Source organism: Sphaeramia orbicularis, chromosome 3, assembly GCF_902148855.1.
Source record: "Sphaeramia orbicularis chromosome 3, fSphaOr1.1, whole genome shotgun sequence".
Lineage (NCBI taxonomy): Eukaryota > Metazoa > Chordata > Actinopteri > Kurtiformes > Apogonidae > Sphaeramia > Sphaeramia orbicularis.
Window position 1 is genome coordinate 27,551,426 of NC_043959.1, and position 24,263 is coordinate 27,575,688.

Here is a 24,263-nt window from a genome sequence, read left to right on the forward strand (position 1 = left end):
AGGGACAGAGCAGCACAGCCAACAACCTGGAGGGGGTGGGGCATGAAGTGACTCACTTGCATTTAAAGGGCCAGCGCTCAAAACAACCTTTCTGGTGTCATTACTCAGAAATAGTGTTGAAGATGGACCTGTGGAGTTGAATTAATGAAGAATTCAGACCCAAGCATAGCATTTACAGTTTATGTAGACCACAGGAAAATGTTTAAAATGCATAATTCCATTTTAAAAAAAAGCAAAATATCACTCTTTTAAGTGATTTATCACCATTTATCATGATATTATCCTCTCCATTTTGCATTTTTTCACTGAAAATCAAGTATTTTTCTAAATTTATTTTAGTGATTATGCACTTTAATCATCATGGTGACATTACATTTGAGGGTTATCATACCAAAAACAGGGAAAAAGTGACTTTTTCTGTAAAATCAATCTTTAACTGAACATAAACCAAGTGTTGCCCTCCACTGTCATTGATTCAACTCCATGGGTTTTACTGGTGATGGTGTTTCCACGTTCACTACAGAGCCTCTGAATGTCCTAATGGGTCATATCTGATGATCATGAAAAGATGACAAACTGCATTTTACAACAGTTATTTACATGTACTGATAGGATTAGTGGATCTAAAGTTATTAAATATTTTAGATCAACAGATGCTTTTGGTCACTGGTGTAAATTTGGGTCTTTATGGGTTAAATAAACGATGGAGGTGATGATAAATCAAAGTTTTTAAAAGAGTTTTAGGTGGAAATTCAGGAGGTTCATGTCACAATACAGCAAAAATATTCATTGAAAGAGCAAAGTAAAATCCAAATGGATGACAAGCATGACAACTACAACAAAGAACACAGAACAATAGTTATCTGTAAGTGGTGAACCTGGCGCTGATGTCGGATAAATTCAAGAAAGAGCCTTTTTTTTTTAAGAACAAATTAAAACATTACTGTATTTAAGTCATGCTGCATGGTCTAAAATGAGCTTTAACCCATGAATACCCAAACAGACATTAGCAACCAAACCATCTACTGATCTAACATGTTTAATACCTGTTGCTTCATTAATCCTATCAATACATGTAAATAATTGGTGCAAAATACAGTTTGTCATCTTTTCATGGTCATCAGATAAGGCTAAAGATGTTCATTTTGTCTTCTGATTATGTAATTATACTTCTCTTTTTTCTTTGGTTCAGACAAGGTATAGTTTTTAAAATTATACCTTCAAACTATACTATACCTACTATACTTTTAAGGTAAAACTATACCTTGTCTGAACAAAAGAAAAAAGAGAAGTATAATTATGGTCATCAGATGTTCCGTAGTGAACATGGAAACACCATCATCTTCTACAACATGGATTCACCAGTAAAACCCATGGAGTTGGACCAATGACAATGGATGGAGACACTGGGTTTATGTTCAGTTAATTATATAATGCACTGAAAATGTTACTTTTTCTCAAGTTTTCTCTGTTTCTGACACAAAAACCTAGGAATTTACTCTTGAGCTTTAATGAACATCTACATGAACAGTGAATTAAACATACGAAAAAGCATGATTTAAGCTTAAAAAATTCAAAATACAGGTGATAATTTTACAATAAATGGTGATAAATCACTTGAGAAAAAAATTCATTTGGGAACTGACACAAAAGTAACACTGGGTCTTTATGGCTTGAATTCTAATAGTTCTGCTGTGGTCAAAGTCTTTATCTGTCTTCATGGGGTTTCTTTATGTGTTTCCTTTCATAAATAAAAGCTGAATTAAAAATTAATATTTGTAATACATTTTCCGAGGCCTGACCTGAGTACAATCTGATTTTATTCCTGTTATTGTTTCTGTAGTTGTAGTTTTTCACATCAATTGTCCTATAGTTACAGGAAATCAGCACAGCTTCACTAATCCCCTGTAGTAACCTCTGAAATACTCATTTTAACAAATTATTTCACTATCTGCAGGGGAAACATAATATTTGAGATTCAGTTGAGCACTCGAAGAGATTATCAGAGCATCCAACATATTCACTGCCTGAATGTGTGAATTTACATTATCCTCCTCTATTTCCTGTAGCAGTGAATTTATAAAGATGTTGTAAAGACATTAGTCGGTTTAATACTTTGCCAAACCTCAGATCAGAAAATTATACAGAATTTTAGCATCTCACTTTACTGATGATTCTAATTCTAACATAATACAAACTAGTGATGCAAATTATCGATTAATCCATTAATCACTAGTTGGTTGACCTTATCGATGGATTAATGATTAATTGATAAGCGGCACTTTTCCTGTGAACCTGAATTTCCCTTTCAATAGGGTCTATAAGAATAAAAGCTAAATATTGTTTATATACTTCATGAAAAAAGCACGTCATATTCCTTAATGACTGATTTATTGTACCACTGGATAAAGTACAGGCAATGACATTTATGTAGCATAACTAAATAAATTCTGCAGAGAAATGAAATAAAATAAATGGATGTGAAGAGGGGCAGTTTAGAAGAAATGGGCATTTCTGACTTTGCATCACTACCTGACATGATGACAGCCTTCGGACAGGTGTGGACAGAGTGACTCCCTCATTATTCAACTTCAGCGATGATGCCTAGTTTGGGCAGCGGCGCCCCCTATTGTCGAAACCACAAAAAGGGCAATTATCCGACAATTAGTAAATTAATTGAGCAAATTCTTATCGACAATTAATTGATAGTCGATTAATTATTTACATCCCTAATATGAACTTCTCTAGCCTATGAAAAAGAGTGCAACAACTTCAGGCCATTTGGCGACAGTAACGCACCTCTATGGTACTTTCCCAACCACCAATAAATACTGAAGAAGAAGAAGAAAGAGAAAAAGAAGAAGAATGCAGCACCACCACAGTCTGCAGGACAACTGAGACACCCCATTGGGCCAAACCCATAAAAAGGGGTTTTCACCCACTAAACGTACAGGGAATTGTGTAACGTTTGCACCTGCGATCTGCTCCATTTTAAAGACCAATTCAACAACATTTTGCGCTAATACACCTGAGTACAATTTTCCCTTTTTTCATATCAGAGTTTCAAGTGTTTCAGGTGTTTCATTAATATTCTGTGTTCTGCAGCTGTTGCAGACTGTGTTGTTTTTTCGTAAATTTCTTTTTGGAAAGAGGATTGTTTGAATAGTGAGGGGCTGTTTTACACTAAATGGATGAATGAATGTACAGATATTGTCTTTGAAATGCAGCGAACTCCACCTTTTATGGATGCTTTGTATGTTACACTGAATATTTTTGTCTTGTTTGCACTGATTTTAAGTTTGCAAAAGCCCAGCCATCCTTTTTTGGATCTGGCCCATTGAGTTTTTAAATCCAACAGGTGAAGTTTTAGTTTCTTATGCTTTGTCTTGTTGTCATGGGAGGAAGTGCATGAACTTTCTAATAAAGAGACAAATAGAAATCCAGGGCTCAAGAGTGAGATTTCAGCAGTGGCGTGGGGGTTTGTTTGGGGTGGGGACGGGGGTCTGATCCGATAACTGACACATAAAATCATACAAATAAGAATATTTATTTAATTCAGCATTTCTTAGTGCAGGTGTATGTGTGAAAGAGAGATAATGTTAGTGTTGTTTATTGTACTTCAGTGAGATCAATGTGGCAGCTGTCCTCTTCTGTAACTTTGTCGCGAGAATATCAAAATCATACCTGGATACAGTGATGCTAATTTGTGATTGGCTGTTCGGTATCTATATGGGTGCCTCTATGAAACTGGTCCTAAAAAACAGGACAGAAGGACTAAAAATTTAAACCAGGTGTAGACTAATGTTATGAAGCAAGTTTGGAAACACTTGGGTCTATTTTAAAAATAAATAGTTTCTCTTTTATCTCAGTAAATATTTTTTAGATAACACACATTTTTATATTTTTTTATGTTATTTTTCACACAAAAATTTGCATGTAACATGGCAAAAAGGACATGAAAAGGACACTACTTCAGCACCAAAAGGAACCAGACTACCATTCTGTTGTTAGGACGCTGGACAAGACAAGTAGAAAAAAAAAAAAAAAGTAGTGTGAGATACTCCCTGGTAAAATGTCCAAATAAAAGAGGATACACAAGCAAAGGTGTCAGAAAAATGGGCAATGATGACTGGGAGTACAGTTGGTGTTGGCTGCTGCCTTATCGGTACAGACAGCTGCCTGTCAGCCAGCTGAGCCCATAAAAGAGAACCATAAAAGAGGAAGAGAAACAGAAAAAAGAAAAAAAAAAAAAAAAAAAAAGAGAAAAAAAAATGAAAAAAAAATAACAATGAAAAGGACACTACTAAACACTATTTTTTTTAATATACTTTTATTCTCTCACAGGTACATTTCGCGAATCAAACTATTTATGCAAGGCAGAGTGTTTCACAAAAATGACCGCTGTTGCAAAATCAGTCACGATTTATTTGTGTTTAAATGGGCAGGCTCTGCATGTAAGGCGAGTGGACACAATGGGTTACACACAAAACCTGGAATGAGACTGAGATTTATGAAAAACCCACGTCTGGATTAGAAAAACCACTAGGATTGACTAATTTAACACAGTGTCTTTATTTATAGCCGTATATAAGACCATTTCAAGCCATGCTTTCCAGATCAAAAGCACTGACACCTAGGCAGCATTTCATGTCCCAATTTTGGTCCTATTTTCGGCCCCAATATTTTATTAAAAATGCATTAATTTAGAGATGGCTCAGAGCAAGAGTATACTTTTTTTTTGCATTTATCTGAGGTCATCATTAGGTACATCCTGGGGAGAAATATGTCTAAATTTCTCTTTTATTATTGGGTCTTAAAAGCTGGAAAAGTGGCAAATACCAAAATAAACCCAGTTTCATAGAACTCTTTTTATCTGATCACCTGGTGGTTGGCAGGCGCCCTCTGAATTCTATGGGGAACCCACTGGATTCCTACCTGTTCCACAGTTCTAAAAACTAGCGGCACAGCTTGGTGGGCGTCATCCTGGTAATTTCTCTGCGTGAGAAATACAAGGTGTGAACAGGTTGAAATGCATGTGTCTCGCGCCCAATACGTGAGACTTGAGAGCCCTGGGAATCTGATCTCCGTCACATTGCCATCTCAGCTCAACAGTAAACTGAAAGTGTCTCTTCTAGTGGCACCAATTCAACACTTCATTTATGGTAATTACATTGTTGTGTTACTTATTAGTAACACAGAGCATATTATATTCAGCACAGTTTGCTGATGTAGACACTTTTTAATTTGCCAGAATCTGTCATAATGACAAATGTCTGTTGAGCCGGTTTGCATAAATCAAAGTGGTTTAACCCATAAGGACCCAGTACTACTTTGTGGTACTTTCCAAATGATTTTTTTTTCTCTCTATTTAATCTTTCTTAAGTGATTTATCTCCATTTATTATAATATTATCCTCTGTATTTTGCATTTTTTCAGTGTAAATCCTGAATTGTCCTATATTTAAGTAGCTAATCATGTAGATGTTCATAAAAGCTCAAATTAAAGTTGAGCGTTATTATATCAAAAACAGAGAAAACTGAAGAAAAAGTGTCGTTTTCAGTCGAATCTCTCATTAACCCATTGTGTCCATCCACTGTCATTGATCCAACTCCATGGGTTTTACTGGTGAATCAATGCTGTAGAAGATGATGGTGTTTCCATGGTAACTACGAAGCCTCTGAACATCCACATGAGTAATATCTGATGAGAATGAAAAGATGACAAACTGTATTTTACACCAATTATTTACATGTTACTGTTATGTTAGTGGTTCAACAGGCATTAAATATTATAGATGAGTAGATGCTGTTGGTCACCGGTGGCTGTTTGACTCTTTAAGGGTTAAGTTGATACACTGGAACAGAAAAAATAGCCCTGACACAAGTCTAAAAGCTAAAAAAAAAAAATAGAAAGAAAGAAAGAAAAGCAAATGAAATACCATGAGGGGGAACCCTGTTAAATTCATGGATGGCTGGACCATTTGCCACATGTCATTCCCTTTTTCTTTTCACCCTATTTCTTGTCTGTCCTCAATATCTCAATTTAATAAAATGCCTAAAAAATATATATCTTACAAAACAGACTTTGACAGATGAAATGGTTGACTTTTAAACTTCAGATATGTCAAAGCCTTATTGTTTAAGGGGCAATGAAACATCTGTCCAAACCAGACATGTGGTACACTGCAAGCTGGCGGATCTTCACTAGAAGTCTCAATTACTTTTTTAATTTCTCATATATTAACCCTGTAAAGCCTGAGCCATTAAATCACTGACAGAAAATTCCAGTTCTTTGAAACTGGAGCCTTTATTGGTCCTTCTGAATAACCCAAAGAAAAAATTTTCAGATATTAATTTCAATGTATGAGTTTCAATTTTGTATCATATTTAATACATTGGGTCTCAATGCTCAAATATTATTTTTGAACAAACAAAAATATAATATAACACAAATATCTATAAGAAATTGGTAACCCCCTTTTCAAAATTAGCAAAGTTCTGCATCCTTCCCCATTAATGACAATCTTGTAGTGTCACTGGAAAGGCCTCTGGTGAATGAATTCCTCCCCCCTGGTGGATTATCCATGTATTGCATGTATCTAATTGTATGCACCAGGTTTTTCAAGAAAAAAATATCACACTGATCATGTAGAGGGCTTCAGAATCCATGTATCAAATATGATACGTTTGGCGTTATAGGGTTAAAACTATATTGTGTTAAGTGATTGCACTGTCTGGAAATGCCTGTCCAAAAAGCAGTGTCTTCTTTTATTCCATTTTTTTTTTTATGTATTACAGAATAGCGACAAAGTCAGCGTCGTGCTCCAAAGACACCAAGTAAAGACACAGAAACAAATCATTAACAGAGAGAAGGCAGGAAATGTCTCAACAATCAATGAGAAATGTGGCTTTGGGTCAGTGATGTTCGCTACATACAAAGGAACTGTGCAAAAAAAAAAAAAAAAAAAAAAAAAGAGTATTCATAAGCTACAATAAATGTAGTTGAGCAGAAACGACAACACAGAATCATCAGGATTAACATCACACAAAAGAATGGTTCTCTGATCAACCGTTGCGATACAAGCAGATGAAAAGTACTTCACATACACGGAGTAATTTTCGCTGTTTCCTGATATTTTAGACCAAGTGTCAGCATCTGCAACTTCAGCGTTTCATATTATTGTCTGCCTGATCAGAGCGGAATTAAACTGCAATGTTATGTCTTTGCATTTGCATCTAAATCCAAATAATGTATGTTAATGCTTTCCGGCGGATACAGCTGAATCTGTTGAAAGGTCTACCACACAGTCATTTGTAAAGGTTAAAGATAATGTCTGGTCAGATGACAGATGTTGGCCATAGCATTACACTGTACATTCTGAATCCTGCCTTTTTACCGTAAAGAAGCAGATTATTGCATTTAATAAATGCTCATATGCTAGATCACAATGACTTGAAATTCTCATATTTGTTTTTTGTATTAACAAAAATCTACACTTTATTAGGTACACCTCATTATTACTTAATGAGTGGCTGCTGAATGTTCGTTCTGCTGCTGTAGCTCGTTTTCTGCCATGGTTTGACATGTTGTGCATTCAGAGATGCACTCTTGCGTACCTTGGTTGTAACCAGTAATTATCTGAGCTACCGTTGCCTTTCTATCAGCTCAAACCATCCTCCTCCTCCTCTGGCATCAACAAGGCATTTTCACTCGGGGAACTGACACTGACTGGGTATTTTCTCCTTTTTGGACTCTGGGTAAATGCTAGAGATGGTTGTGCATGAAAACAGCAGTAGAAGAGTTTGTGAAATACTCAGACCACCCTGTCAACAACCGCCCCATGTTTGAGGTAGAGATGGGCAATAAATCAAATTATTCAATGAACTGAGGTTGTACTTTGTGAAAATTGCAAAAAATTCTAAGTGTAACCTGCTTGTTTTTTTGAAGTATGTCAACTGTGAACATGTATTTATTTATTTATTTGTTTGTTTGTTTGTTTGTTTGTTTGTTTGTTTAGCAGGGACAGTACACATGAATGAACATCTCTGTAAATGTGCCAGTATTAGCAAAAAAAGCTATTTTTCAACTGTTGTCCCTGGGTAAGATGTAAAATACCAGCATTCATAAAATTAGAAACATTTGAAAAATTAAGGCTACACCCACACATTACATAGCATTAGTTTATATACACATTACATAGCATTAGTAGATGGCATATACAGTAGTTTTAATAAAGACTGGATTTTTGAATCAAGTTTTATCTTCAGTTGTTAAAACCAGAAAACGATCAGTTTAAACTAAAAAAAAATGTCTATAATGTTGAAAAAAAATATTGAACTCTAGATCTAATTTTTGGCGATATCGCTCAAATAACTTCTCCTAATGCTGAGTGTGAAATTCAGCAGATCATCTTCACCAGGGGTGTCAAACTCATTTTAGTTCAGGTTCCACATTCAGCCTAATATGATCTCAAGTGGGTAAAATAATAATAGTGACAAAAGTAAAATTACATTATGAAAATGTTTACATCTACAAATTGTCCTTTAAAAATGTGAATGACATGAACAACCTGAAAATTCTTAAGAAAAATTAGTAAAATTTTGATAATATTCCATTTATCATTTACACATGTGCATTACAACTTACATATCACAGTGAATCTATAAATGCACAAAACAGTTAGTGAAACGCAAAATATTGTTAAAATTGCACTTACTTCTCTCAACCTCCTGACCCAGAAAAGTGAAAGTTTTTGGTTTTTTATATTAAATAATTGTCTTGTTTGGAAACTGCATAATGCATCAGGTTTTTTCAGATACATTTTTAAAATTATTTTTATTTATTTTATTTTTTTAATGGAATGTTTTTAAAACTTTTGTCCCCTACTGAGGACAAAAATGCATTGTTGGGTCTCAGAAGGTTAAGACATTTCAGGTTGTTCATACGTGTTCATGTTATTCGCATTTTTTGTGAAGGGATAGTTTTTAAATGTACACATTTTCATGTAATATAACTTCATTCATTCATTTTCTGAACCCGCTTCATCCTCACTAGGGTCATGGGGGTCGCTTGGAGCCTATCCCAGCTACATAGGGGCGAAGGTGGGGTACACCCTGGACAAGTCGCCAGTTCATAACAGTGTAATATAACTTTTTTACACTAAAACAAAGAGAAAAAATTTGGAGCTGTCATTATTGATAGTTATGATAGTATTTTACTAATCCAACCCACTTTAGACCAAAATAGGGCTGTATGTGGCCCTTAAAGTGTAATTTTTTAATTTCACAAATTCATCCCATGATTAGACCCTTTGGCGGGCCGGTTTTTGGCCCATGGGCTGTATGTTTGACACCCCTGATCTTAACCATGTCTTCATATCTCAATCACATGGAGATGCCACCATGTGATTGGTCTACACTCACAGTCAAAGGTTTTAGGAATGACACATATTTTGTTTTTGCAAAATTTGCAGCCAAAGTTTTTTTTCTCTCTTTTTTTTCAATATCCACGTTTCAAATAAGTCACATTTATGCAAAGTGTCCATTCGTGCATATTCCCAGAACTTTCCGCATATGAGTAAAGTGTATTTTGAGGTTTTCACTTTCTTTAACTCTCTTATTTTATTTCATTTTTCTTAATCAAAAACAGGAACCGTGCTTAGTTTGGACGAGGAAAAATGTGAATAGCTGATTAATCGAACCATGCCAGGCATATTGAGTAAAAATAATGAACACCTAAATAATTATGTCTGAATCAAACTGAAAGTAATTCCATAAATCAGGTTCCAAACTTCAAAATAACCATAAAAAATGTGTTCTACGGAGGATTTTTCATCTTTTGAACTGATGCTTTCTCCAAAAGTCAGTGTTTTTACTTTAGGAGTCTAATTTTAGTCACTGTCAGCACCAGCTCCAGCGTACTGGCACAGATTAATCCGTCTAGTTCTTTCCTTAACTTCTTCGACTGTTTGTAATATTTCCCAGTGAACGGTTTGACACTTAATGTACGTCTCTGGAAAACTGATCTTGTGAGAACGAGCTTCTGCAGCGAGGAGAAGAAAACTTTTCTGATTTGCAAATTCACCCCAAATTAAACTCACGGAAAAACACAATGCATGCTCACTGCAAGTAATTTTATTCAGGTTGTAGTGTGAAATAACTACGTGCTGACTCTGCTCGTGAGCGTGTTCGTGCGTCGGAGGTCGTCCAGTCAGCTAAAAACACTGTCAAGTATTGAATGATTACAAAGCAGCTTTTTAATCCTGCTAACATGTTGGTGCCTTTATGTCCCGGAGAAATTGGATGATCCCTTTGTTAGCTGCTTCATGAAATGGATTAAAGTGAATTTGGAGAGAGGCACGGCAGGATGGGTGTTATTATTAATGGCACTGAAATTAGAAATGTGATTTGTACATGAAGTAGATAAACTGTGGAGGCTTTAATATACGTGGGACAAAGTAGTGAGAACACAGAGTCGGTTAACCCTTTATCGGGCAAGTGACTATTTTTGGTAATTTCCGCATACATTACAAGACAGTGACAGCAACAGTTACAATGAGGACAATGAGTCAACAGTCTCAGGTCCATTGTGGTCTACAGGGTCTGTAAGGTCCACCTCTGCATGAACAGTGAGTGTACCTGCTTTATTAGGTACCATGAAGTAATGGTACTAATTAGGGCTGCACGATTCTGGCAAAAATGTTAATCACGATTTTTTTGCTTAGAATTTAGATCACGATTCTCAGGCACAGTTTTTTTCACAAAATGTTTATTGCACCACTGTCAAGAAAAATGGGTTCTTTTACCCCTGATTCATGTCTTTCATATCACTTCGCAAGTAGTCCGGTCACTTATGGTCCCAGTTGCTAAGCAACATCAGCTGATCTGTGAAAGTTTGCAGCGCAAAGAAACTTCCCAGCTGGCACAATGGAATTTTTACCTCCATCAAGTGTAACAGTGGAGGTTATGTTTTCATCTGGGTTTGTTTGTCTGTTAGCAAGATATCTCAACAAGTTATGGACAGATTTTCATTAAATTTTCTGGAAATGTTGATACTGGCACAAGGAACAAATGATTAAATTTTGGTGGTGATTGGGCAGAGGGGGAGTTGTTTGTTCGTCTGTCTGTTAGCAAGATAAATCAAAAAGTTATGGAGGGATTTGGATGAAATTTTCAGGAAATATTGATACTGGCACAAGGAACAAATGATTACATTTTAGTGGTGTTGGGGGGGGGGGACTGATCTGCCTTTGTGGAGGTCTGCTTTTCTAGTTTTACTATAAAATTTTTGGTGAGGGCGAGACTTTTGATTCTTGGTTAAAGGCTGAGTTATTCTCACCGGCAAAGAAAAGAAAAGGAGAAGAAGAAGAAGAAGAGCGCAGAAGTCAGAGAAGTGAAAGTGAAAAGACACTTGGATCTGGACGACAGAAAAGAAGACTGACATGAGGTTAACACCACCAAATGTGAACCTTTATTGGGCGCGAGTTCAGGTGGATGACTCTGGCCACTACCACTGGGGTTTTCATCCATTTCATTCTCTTTACTGCAGACGTTCCTCCACTGTAATTCATTCTTTCCTCACTCAACTGCAGCCGACAGCAGCAGGCTCACGTATTATAAAGACGCTGTACCATTGGTTGAGGGAAGAGGCGGCAGCGGTTCTGTGTTTGTGGGCATTTGTTTGTAATGCAGCCCATGAAATAAAATGCTTAAGAATCATCCGTGTTTAGAAATGAGATAGATAGATAGATAGATAGATAGATAGATAGATAGATAGATAGATAGATAGATAGATAGATAGATAGATAGATAGATAGATAGATAGATAGACAGACAGACAGACAGACAGACAGACAGACAGACAGATACTTTATTAATCCCGAGAGAAAATCATGTAGATGTGTGAATTGAGATCGCGATCTTTTAACGATTAATTGTGCGGCCCTAGTACTAAAGTAATGTAGTACTAATGACCTTTTTTTCACTAAAACAAAGAGAAAAATGTGGAATTGTCAATATTTATAGACTGTTTTTCTAGTATTTTACTGGTTGGACTGTATGTGGCCCCTGAACTACAATGAGTTTGACTCCTCTAATATTAAACATTAGATTTCTGTTTATTTCTTTATATACTATAAATGAATCACAGTATACATATACACACACTGTACATAATATTGCAGAAGTTAACGTTCTTATTTGACTGCTACAGAAGGAACATGTTGTGTTTATCTGCCTAAATCTAAACTCTACCCTTGGATTCTCCGGCTCGGGTAAATATTTTCACTTGGAGATGCTCCGCTCATATATTTCTTCACATCACAGAGCAGAAATGTCAAGTGCCTCGCCTTTGGAGATGTCTGATCAGAGACTTCCTAAAAACATATTTAACTGGGACATTTCACACGGTCATTCCTGCGCTAATGAGCTGAAATGCATTTTTTATTTGTCTTTCATTTCACACATCAGGTTACTTTGTGAGATTCAGGGGATTCGAAGCAAAATGTTTCGTCTGCATCGAGACCGAACGGTGTGTTGATATACGGTGTAAACAAAAAAATCCTTATTGACTCATACTCATAAAGACACGGAGTATAATTTAAACAAAAGACAAAGATCCCTACGTGCATAGTTATGTTCAGGAACATTACCCGACACCAGCTGGTTTAATGCCACCCCAGAGGACGAACTAGAAAGCGAGGTTCATTTTTTGTTATACTGTCTCATCTACAAGGACATAAGTGATGTACCTTTTTGATTTACTTTCTAAAATCTCTTCCATTTATGTTCATTCTTTTGGCTGGAAGATTACAGACAACATCTCGAGCTGTTTTGTGGCAGATTTTATTTACCAAGCTTGGGACAGAAAAGGGAATGTTTTGTTAGGGAGTGAGCTGTTAAGGAACTGTTGGTTCTGTAATGAAATGTAATGAAATATTCTGACTACTGCATCTTTCTTTTGTTGTCTTCAAAATCCATGAAGCATCGGCACGAAATAAAGACTTTTCTTTTTACTCTTATTGCCATTTACAGCACTTATCTGCACTCCATTTTGTTTATTTTGAGTTTTGTTGCTCACTGTTTTATTGAATTTTCTTGCTCAGGCTTTTGGATGTTCATATACTCCAGGGGCAACGCGATATTATGACTAAATATACACGCCACTTTTAATTGGCATGTTATCTGTTTGCATTATAAGCTTTATAAGCATGTATGTTCAAACCACGTCAAATACCACGCACTGAGAGTTTGGGTTATGTGAACAGAAGATCTTGGTGTAAATTGGCACGCAAAAGATGGAAAATGCATCCGTGTAGCAAGCAAAATGCCATAAGTGTGACATACAATGCGATTTCTTGAGATCAGTCTCCCAGGGGTGTCAAACCCATTTTAGTTCAGGGGCCACGTTCAGCCCAATATGACCTGAAGTGGGCCAGACCAGTAAAACAATAACAGCGGAAAAAAGTAAAATTACTTATATATACTTACTATACTTACTATAATAATTTTTACGTCTACAAAGATTAATTAAAAATGTGAATAACATGAACAACCTGAAATGTCTTAAGAATTCCAAGTGCAATTTTACCAGTATTATGCCTCTGTTTATCATTCATACATGTGCATTACAACTAACAGACCAAAGTGGATTTACAAGTACACAAAACATTTAATCAGAGACAGAATATCGGTAAAATTGCACTGACTTCTCTTAAGACATTTCAGTTTGTTCAGATTATTCACATTTTTTGTGAAAGGACAGTTTCTAAAAGTAAACATTTTCATGCAATTTTACTTTTTTATACAAACTATGTGTTGCGATTACTTTAGCCCGCTAGCTAGTTAGACACTATCATTGTAATTATACGTCTTCATCCATCTCCGTTTATCAGGCCACCGGACTAATGTTACCTATCATTGACTTTAGCTAATACATACAATGCTAGTTTGATAGCCTGTAACCAGAGCTTGCTAGTGTCTAGCCATAACAAGTCTAGGTAGCGGGCTAGTGCTGGCTAACTTTACCTAAAGCCATTGCGGGGGTGTAATCATTAGTGACTTGTCTGTATTGCTTTGGGTTACATACCGATCTTTGAGAATTGAGTCTTTTGTGTTTATCTGATTAATCGATTAGTTATTAAAATAATCTACAGATTAATCGATTGTTAAAGTTATCATTAGTTGCAGCCCTAATTGTTAATATCAACAATGTAATTTTTGCGTCTCACAAATTCATCCCATGGGCCGGATTGGATCTTTTGGTATATTTGACACCTGTGATATAGTCAATAAGACAATATTTACACAGGCAAGTGCATATATGCAGTAAATGGATACATCTGTCTCTATTTCTAGTCAATTACAGATGAAATAGGAGGTTTTGATTTTTACCTTTATCCAACCAAAGGATACACAACCACAAACCTGCAATTTTGTCTCTAGTCAGTAGCAGTAGAGAGCAGTATCAGCTCTGCTTTGCGCTGCCCACAACAATGAGAGGCATTAGGCGATCAGGCTTGACAGTCCAATAATAGGGGAAGAGCTTTAGATGCTGAGGTTTAATGTGCTGCGTCAGTAATCATCCCCAATACAGTACAACCAACAGATGTAGGTTACATAAATGAGCAGTGGACACATGACTCTGACTCTACAACTTGTTAATCATTGCTTGGCATCTGGTTTTGGATTTTAGTGAAAAATGCAAGGGCATACTCCACTGACATCTATCCAATGGGTGCTAAGCTCTGTCTGCTAGATGTTTGTATTGGCAGGTCTGGAGTCGCTGCATTTTAATATTGGATCTGTGCATTTGGCCTTATCGCTGTCTGCTACGGCCGGTCTGCCTCTCCCACAGGACATTCAGGCTGATGCTAAAACAGCCTGATAACTGAGCACTTCCACAGTCATTCTGACCATTTCAGATCACTGTTGTTTGCTTGTTTTTTATGTTTGTTATTGCACAACCACGTGCCTCATTTCCACCAGAGGGGTTTCCTCATTATATCTCTATAGCAGCACTGAACAGATGCAGCTGTCTAAAAAAATGTGTTATTTGTACCTGTCTGATTAAACCAAACACTACAACATTTCCAAGTGTCTGAAATCACTTAATGAGCTGTTTGTACATTAATTCAGCTAAATTGCAGAAAACATTTTACATTTGTTTATGCAGAACATTTTCAGACATCTTTGCAGTTGCTGAGAAGAAGCAACCAAGTTACTAGAATAAAATGCATGTTTCTCCAAACCATGGATGTGTATAATCTCAGCATCATTTACAACTTTTTTTGACATCTCCTCAATAGGTGGAATGTAGTTGCGTGGATGCCTGATACATAAAAGCTGTGACTTTACAGAATCCGCATCCTCGTTCCCATTTTCCATGAAAGGGCTTTGGTTAGAGTTAGAGAAAGCTCACAGTTTGCTTTAACCCATAAAGACCCAGTGCTACCTTTATGGCAGTTACAAAATTTTTTTTTTTTCCATTATACTTCTTCCTACTCCTTTTCGAGCACAGAAAAATTTTGTTTGACCATGTTGTATGGTTCTTTGTTATCTGATGATTCTATGTGCTCAAAATAAAACTACACAACCACTATTTAACTTTTCTTAAATTATTTATCACCATTTATTATAATATTGTCCTCTGTATTTTGTGTTTTTCCAGTGAAAATCAGGTATTTTCCTATACTTAATTTACTAATGTGAGGTTGTTGTTTTTTTCTGACGTTCCACTGTATTTGAAATGAGGACATTTCATTTAAAGAGAGGGAAGTGTGTCAGATGATTCATTTTTGCTTCATTAATTTTATTTGTATAATGTAACTGGGTCTATATTGTTTCTGTTATTGGGACTATTGTAATGGATTGGCGGAAGACTACTGTGGAGAGAAAAGGTCATGTGATGGGGGGAGTTTGAAGGTAGTGAGAGCGGTCGACAGTTAATAAAAATTCTTCCTGTGGAGTTATTCCCTCCCTCTTGCTTCTTCATCCACAACCTCCTAATTTTGGGTAACACCTAAACTAACAATTGTTACACTAATCATGTAGATGTTCATTAAAGCTCACATTAAAGTTGAGGGTTATTATATCAGAAACAGAGAAAACTGAACAAAAAGTGACTTTTACAGCAAATATATCAGTAACTGAACATAAAACAAGTGTCTCAATCCACTGTCATTTATCCAACTCCATTGGTTTTACTGGTGAATCAATGTCATAGAAGATGACAGTGTTTTCACGTTCACTACGGAGCCTCTGAACATCCAAATCGGTCAAATCTGATGGCCATGAAAAGATGATAAACTGTATCTTACCCGAATTATTTCAACATGTTGATAGGTTTAGTAGTTCAGAAATTATTCATCATTTTAGATCAGCAGATGCTTTTGGTCGCCAGTGGCTGTTTGGGTCTTTATAGGTTAATTACTATTAAATACATTTTGAGTTGTTTCTAATCACATCTTTGTTGAGTTTTTCAGTGTAAAACCAAACCCTTTCATATTTTTCTTATTGTAACCAAGTTGTTTCAGTGCATAAACCTACCCCGGTGAAGTTTAATAATGCTTAAAAGTTCTCAGTCGTGCTGAAATAACACTGTTGTTTCTGAAACACACAGTCACTGTTATAGATTCCTTCTATTCATTGGAAACACAAAATGCGCCATGAGCCGTTAAACCACTGTAATAATGATATCGATGTATTTGGATGTTGATATGAAATTCTACATATGTTCTGAAATGCTGAAATTATACAGATCATTTGCAAAAAAAAGGACAATGACATCATTTCATTGTGGCAAATGGATTGGAAGACATGCACATGTAGGATTTTTGTGGCCAGTCATTTTTAATAGGAAATTTATTGTATGTGTAAATTAGATAACAATGTACAATAATGAAGTCATTCAAATATAACACTGCAATACTAGTTATGATCTTAACAGCCAAATTGTTATGATAACACACACTCACAGTGCAGTCTGTGGGTGTCTGTGATATTAGTCTCTACAGGGGTATAAAAAGCTGCACATTAGTGTAGTAGCAGCAGCATCAGTACTGATAAAGTCCTCTCCCTTGTCCGTGTGAGAAGCCTTTCAAAGTGTGATCAAAGCGGCAAGAACAGACGCTTAATACGCTCTCAAATTCTAGAGCCGACTTAAGCACACACACCGAGAGCAGCCGACATCACACTGAGGGCTCTAATACCTCATTCACCTTTGACTAGCCCCCATCATTTAGCAGCACAATGCAGGCATATGCTATGTATAGACATTTCACATCAACATGTCATATGTACGTCCCGTCCTGCTTACAGCTCTGTCATACCGTCCATCAGGCTGAATGACTGCGCTCTGCATCAGCAGCAGGGCTGACGAGGCTCCACTAGTCTTCGATGAGTTTTAATTATTCACAAGTATGCTTCATTGAACAGAACTGGGGCAGGGAGAAGAGCTACGGGAAGGTAGATTACAACTCTTCACACTCCCTCCCTCCCCGCGCCATCTGCCAACCTGCTGGCAGAGGTGGTAATAAGTCGGTGTTACACATTCGTACACAAGTCGACAAAAATGCTCCCCTGGTCGAAAGAGATTTGAAAAGTGTGACAGAGGTGTGGCAGCAGCATATGAATAGATGATGGAGAATGCTCAGGTGGGCGATCACATTTCCAGGAAGACAAGCGCGAGGAGACACATACAGTATGTATGAATGCAGAAATATTCATGCTCTCTCACGCAGGGTTGCTACTGAATTTGAATAATTATTTTCAACAAGGAAAATGTTATTTCCCCAAATGTATTTTTTATGATATTAGATAATATAACAAGATTTCATAAGCCATACAGGAGCTCACACAGTTTACACTACAGACGAGTGAACATCCCAAAGGAAAGATTAGTGCTTAGAAGCAAAAAATCTGGAAAAATGAAGACATAAAATGGATGCACCTAATGCCACATGATGTCATTTAGAAATTTGATGACTATTTCCAAATGAAAGACAGTGCTCATCTGCAGTGTGCAAGGGAAATTGGCTTCAGACTAGTACAGAACATAAAATTCCCCAAAAACATCCCAAGAACAGCAGATTTTGTAGACAGGTACAACTGCTCAAATCACTCCTGAGAGCGTTTCAGAATGAAACATCTTCCACACAACAAAAAGATAAACGGTCCTTGTCACTGAGAAACAACAGGACATTTGCTCAGATTTGAGTTACTAAGACAAATGACCCTTAAGACAGACACAGACCAGCACACCGGACATACACAGCATCCTGAGCTGGAGCCGTGTGTAAATCTCACACGGCTCCCTCATTTTTTTTCACTGCCACTAGGGGTCACTGTGGCTCTGCTTCCCTTGCATCCCCCCTCCACCGTTCACTTACCAGCTCCAAGCTGCTGCCGGAGGATGGCTGCGTTCCCTGGCAGCGGTGAGGCCGAGGACTTGACCACCGAGGTGGTGGTGGTGGAGGAGAGGGACGGGAGGAGGCCGGGCTGGGCCTGCTGAGGAACCCGATGCTTCCCCTGCCCTAACCTTTGACCTCCTGCCATCCCCTGGTTTGGCTCTGAGGTCGCCCTCCCAGCCCCGCCCCCCAGAGCTGTGTTGGTATTCCTCAGGGGCCAGCGGTTCTGGATATGAGACACCGCCTCTTCGGCCACCATGCCGTCACCCTGCGAGACGTGCAGGCTGGCGTGGACGGTAAATTCCTGAGTCTCGTCGGCCCACAAGTCAGACACACGGCACTCGTACACCCCCTCGTCTTCCTTCTTCACCTTGGACAGGCTGAGGCGGTGGGAGATGGCGTTGCCCTGAACACGCACAGTCTGGAAAAGCAGCAGATTGGCACACTGAGAGATGGCACATGGTCCACTGCAGATCAGCCACTTTTAATACACATTAATCAACAGAACGAGAGGAGGCTCATGTTTTATGACCAAAGGTTGAGGAACAGGCATCAAAAACCACCGACTCTTGACACTGCATTAGCTGCTCAGCAGACCGACACATTAGTTCTTGCAGAGCCTCAAATTCCCCTAATAATAGAACCCCTTAAGTGCACAAATGTTACACATTACCAGAGCTAAACCTGCCACAGCGTGTTTAACACTGACACCATTTTAAAGGTCTGAGAATAATAAATGTAAATCATGTCTAAAGAAACTAGAACAGCATCAAACTGAAGTAACACTAGTGGGTCAGCTGACTAATAATACACAGAACCCGTACTGAATCTGAACCAGCTCACATAAAATCTTAATGACCAAAGCATATTTATGAATACTAAGCAAGAAGGTGCTGCCACTTTCCATTAAAAGAAAAAACAACAAATGATCTGTGCAAAAATAAGCCAGAAAAGTCATACAAATAAGATAAACCTAGACTCAAGGTGGTGATGGCTATGCCGTCATGAATGGGGAATGTGTATCTGAAGTAAAAATATCATATTCTACTTTTTGTTAATGCACAACCACATGGCAGCAAGACAATTTGTTGTTTCTCAGCGTAAGCAACCTTCTGATATTCTGTGAAAACCACATGTGAATTTTCAGTCGTGGGGTTGGTATGTGTGGAATAAGAGTCTGAAGAAAAGTGGATACTTACACTTATTTTTGTGGCTTCCCTTGGAACAATCTGAAAAAGAAAGTACTGTGAATGGCACAAATGCTAACAAAACATCAGCAGTTATATAACTAAAAGACGCACATTATGATCAACAATGAAACAGCTTTTGCTTTTATTTGGCAGAGAAAGCAGACAGCATGAACAGAGTTGGTTGCGTACATTTCTCAAAGACGCCATTGATAACCCTCCCTCTCTCTATTTCTATCTCCCCTTTTCCCCCTGCTTGTCTTTTACCCCCACTGCATGTTTTAATGTGCTTAAACCGCAGAGGAAATGCCGCAGATGTGATTGTCCCTGACTCCTCCGACGACTGAAAAAAGACTCAGACTGATTTGTCATGCTGAAGGGAAAACTAATTCCCACTGCGTCCTGCCACAATATCCTATCATGGCGGTTTTAGGCAGCGAACCTGAGAGGAATGTAATGGTGTTGATAACCAACAAGTGCCCTTTCTGCAGTCGGGAGTGACATCGCCCTCGTCCTCACTAATGCACATGCTCTGTTGCTCATGTCTGATTGTAATGACAAACAGTGCACATAAGGTCAGATACATATCAAGAGGATGCAATGATAAGCAGGTAAACAGCCTCGAGTTGTGTTAATGTATGACTCTCAAAGGCCAGAACTTCAAACACTGCTGATCATTTCTTTGGAGAACTACTGTCAGCGTAGATATGAATTAACAAACACAGGCCAAAATATTAGGACATGTGCATGATAGAGCTTTGGATGTCACATTAACAGATGCTGACTGATAAGGGTGGATTATGAAGTGGAATAAAGTGGACTATGCACCAGTCTGCAGCCACTAACACACAGGGAGTTCCAGATAAATGTGTTGCCACCAGTGCTTTGGCATTACCTTGGCTCTGTTGGCCGGGGAGCTGATCTGCAGCTCGTGAGGCAGTTCTTTAGGCACATCCTCCTTCAGGTACCACCACTGGATCTCCAAAGCCATGGGGGCTGAGCTGACAGCCTTGAAGGCGCAGGGCATCTCCACATCCTCTCCCTCCCCCACACTTACATCTTTAGGGACTTCAGTAAATGCAGCTTTGGTGTTCGAGAGAGAAAGACGAGGGGAGGAAAAAAAAAAAAAAAAAAGAGAGAGATTAGAGCCGATGTGAAACTGCTGTTGTATAGCATGTATGAGACTAAAACAAGCCTGTAGTGAATGCCTTTTTGCTATTTTCAGCTTACTCACTAAAGCCCACCCATTAACTGTGATTTATTTTTAATGAGGATTTATAGACATTAATGATTTTTATTAGAGCACCTGTGACCTATAATCTGTTTTAGGCTTTATTTCAATCAAACGATGGAAACCAAGTCTGTGTTTTGCTTTGTTTTTTTAAAGATCTAAGCTCATTCAGACACATGAAGTAACTTCATATGTGGTGTTATGATGTTTTGTCTTTTTTTGGATCTGACAACACTAGGGTGAATCCTGCAGACAGGTGGCTTCTTTAACATTACACTTCAAGTCAGAGTCTATTCCAGATTTATTTCATTTCATCCCTCATTTGCTTTCTCTCTCTCTCTTTCCTTTGGGGTCGTGTTTGGAGGTTCACTTACCATTTGCACAAATCATAAAGGGCGAATTGAGAATGAAGTAATAAAGGAGGCTGTAGAGTCCTGTTTTTTCCATGTCACAGAAAGGCTTGACACACGCAGCTCGGACATTAGATGGTCATTTGACCTGGATGTGTGGCGTCCTGTTCAACTGCCTTACTCAAATAACTCCAAATATGGACACAGAAGAACCACAATCCAGAGGCACGAGCCGCCGCATCAGCCAGGCAACATGTACAATCCGGAGGTGAGCTCGCGCATCATTAAAAAAAAAAAACAAAAAACAACAAAACACTGAGAGGAGGAGGAGGAGGAACAATTCGTCGGCAAGTTAAGTCAAATAAGTGCTTTTAATCCCTCAGTGGACGTGGAGGCTCCTTTTATTTCCCGTCGGTCGTCGTGTAGAAGTGGAAACCGAACTTCCCGGTCAGCGACAGAAACCTGCTCTTCATCATCACCCCGCTTCCCTGGCGAAGGAAAGCTCTCCCGGGCTCCGCTCCAAGACCCATCACATAACCGGTCCTCTGTGTATGTGCGTGTATCAGAGAGAGGAGGAGGAGGAGGAAGAGGAGGAGGAGGAAGAAGAAGAGGAGGAGGAGGGGGAGCCGCAACAGCACGAGCCGGAGAGGAGACACGCAGACACAGAAGAAGAAGAAGAAGAAGAAAAGGATGAGAAGTTCTTCCCCCAGTCTGAACTGATGAGTAGTGAAGAGCCGGAGGTTTGAGTCTGTTTGTCCGTCACAGCCTCCACTGGTCTGTCTGTGTGTCTGTCTGTCTGTCTGTCTGTGTGTCTGTCTGCTGCCTCTGTCACCGACCTGGACGGATCCTGGGGCTCGATGTGCGGCGCGTGCAGCAGAGGTCCCTGGGCGACAACTCTCACTCTCTCTCTCTCTCTCTCTCTCTCTCTCTCGCTCGCTCGCTCACTCACTCACTCTCTCTTTCTCCCTTTCCCTCCCCCTTCACTGCTTTTCTTACTGCCCTTAAATAATACCTCTCTCTCTCTCTCTTTCTCTCATCTCTCTCTCACTCTGTTTATCCCCTTCCCCTCTCTCTCTCTCTCTCTCTCTCTCTCTCTCTCTCTCTCTCTCTCTCTCTCTCACTCACTCTCTCTGTCTCCCTTTCCCTCCCCCTTCACTGCTTTTCTTACTGCCCTTAAATAATACCTCTCTCTCTCTCTCTCTCTCTCTCTCTCTCTCTCACTCACTCTCTCTGTCTCCCTTTCCCTCCCCCTTCACTGCTTTTCTTACTGCCCTTAAATAATACCTCTCTCTCTCTCTCTCTCTCTCTCTCTCTCTCTCTCTCTCTCTCTCACTCTGTTTCTTCCCTTCCTCTCTCTCTCTCTCTCTCTCTCTCTCTCTCTCTCTCTCTCTCTCACTCACTCTCTCTGTCTCCCTTTCCCTCCCCTTTCACTGCTTTTCTTACTGCCCTTAAATAATACCGCCCCCCTCTCTCATCTTTCTCTCACTCTGTTTCTCCCTTCCTCTCTCACTCTCTCTCTCTCTCTATCATCTACCTCTCTTACCCTGTCTCTCCCTTTCACCCGCTCTCTCTCTTTCTCTCCCTCTTTCTTTCCCTCCCCCTTCTCTGTTTTCCTTACTGCCCTTAAATTATACCTCTCTCTCTCTCACTCTGTTTCTCCCCTCCCCCCCCTCAATCATCTACCTCTCTTACTCTGTCTCTCCCTTTCCCCTCTCTCTCTCTTTCATCTCTCTCTCACTCCATTTCTCCCCTCCCTCTCTCTCTCTCTATCATCGACCTCTCTTACTCTGTCTCTCCCTTTTCCCTTCCTCTCTCTCTCTTTCATCTCTCTCTCACTCTGTTTCTCCCCTTCCTCGCTCTCTCTCTCTCTCTCTCTATCATCTACCTCTCTTACTCTCTCTCCCCTTCCCCTCTCTCTCTCTCTCTCTCTCTCTCTCTCTCTCTTTCTTCCCCTCTTTCTTTCCCTCCCCTTTCTCTGTTTTTCTTATTGCCCTTAAATAATACCCCTCTCCCTCCCTCCCACTTTCTGTCTCTTTGTCTTTCTCTTTCTGTCTTTTTGTCTCTCTCTTTCTCCCCCCCCCTTCTATCTCTTTGTCTCTCTCTTTCTGTCTCTTGCCCCCCCCTTCTGTCTCTTTGTCTCTCTTTCTGTCTCACTCTATCTCTCTTTCTACCCCCCTCCCTCTCCCTTTCTGTCTCTTTCTATTTCTCTCCCCCCTTCTCGTTCTTTTTCTTACTGCCCTCAAATAATAATACCCCCCCCCCCCCCCGACCCCCACCCTCTCACCCACCCACCCACCCACACATATCAAAACACACACTACCATGCAGTTGTTATATCTGTCACAACTAGAGCTACAGCTTTAAGTTAAAGGCATCAACATAATCTATAGTGCCCTCAGACAGATTCCCGAGGCTTAATTCTGATTAAAGCCCGGCCTGAGTCTAATGCCGCCGTATGAAAACCATTCAGACTAGTGTGTAGAGTGGGAAACTGGCCGGGGTTAATGATGTGTTTTATTTCACCGTGGTATGTGGCCGTCAGTTTGGAGCACATCCAACACCTGCATGGGCATGAATGTCAGTGGAGTGTCATCTTCTATAACCTAGAAACGACGAGCACCTCACAGGAAACGACAAAGATACTGAAAGGACACAGAGGCGCCATGTACAGTATGTTATATAGGTACGTCAGGATACAGTTTTTTTTATTTATTTTTTTATTTTATTTACTGATTGGTCGATGCTTTGACAACATTGTTTCCTGAAACTTACAGGTTTTACTCTGTGAAAATCATGAAATAAGCCTAAATCACAAAATTTAGAATGAAAAATTCCCCTGGAAACTTTTCTTACTTAACAAAACTTCTTTGCTTCTTGCATTATATAAGCTGTAAATGTGTTCCTCCAGTCACACATGAATGAATGTTTTATTTCAAATGTGTAAATAATATAAGAAAAACACCAACAAAGTAAAGGCCCAAAGCAAATGATCAAAATAAAACTACAAAACAAAAAACAAAACAAAAAGAAGAGCAAAATTGTATTAATATATGAAAGAAATACTTAATAATCACATCACTTATAATTAAAGA

At 38.8% G+C, this 24,263-nt stretch overlaps 1 protein-coding gene across 2 annotated transcripts in view; it reads right to left on the reverse strand.

Annotated features, from left to right (window-relative positions):
• Positions 1-22,046, reverse strand: part of vstm2b (V-set and transmembrane domain containing 2B) — a 176,236-nt gene extending 154,190 nt beyond the window's left edge. The window contains exons 1-4 of one of the 2 annotated variants that reach the window (XM_030126931.1): positions 21,196-22,045; positions 20,486-20,673; positions 19,603-19,632; positions 18,386-18,824 (exon numbers count right to left, since the gene is read on the reverse strand). In XM_030126931.1, the coding sequence (XP_029982791.1) occupies positions 18,386-18,824; positions 19,603-19,632; positions 20,486-20,673; positions 21,196-21,268 (730 nt within the window). In that variant the 5' untranslated portion in view covers positions 21,269-22,045. Of the gene's footprint in view, positions 1-18,385; positions 18,825-19,602; positions 19,633-20,485; positions 20,674-21,195 lie in introns of both variants that reach the window. The other variant, XM_030126939.1, reaches the window with a different exon arrangement.
• Positions 22,047-24,263: the final 2,217 nt, after the last annotated feature.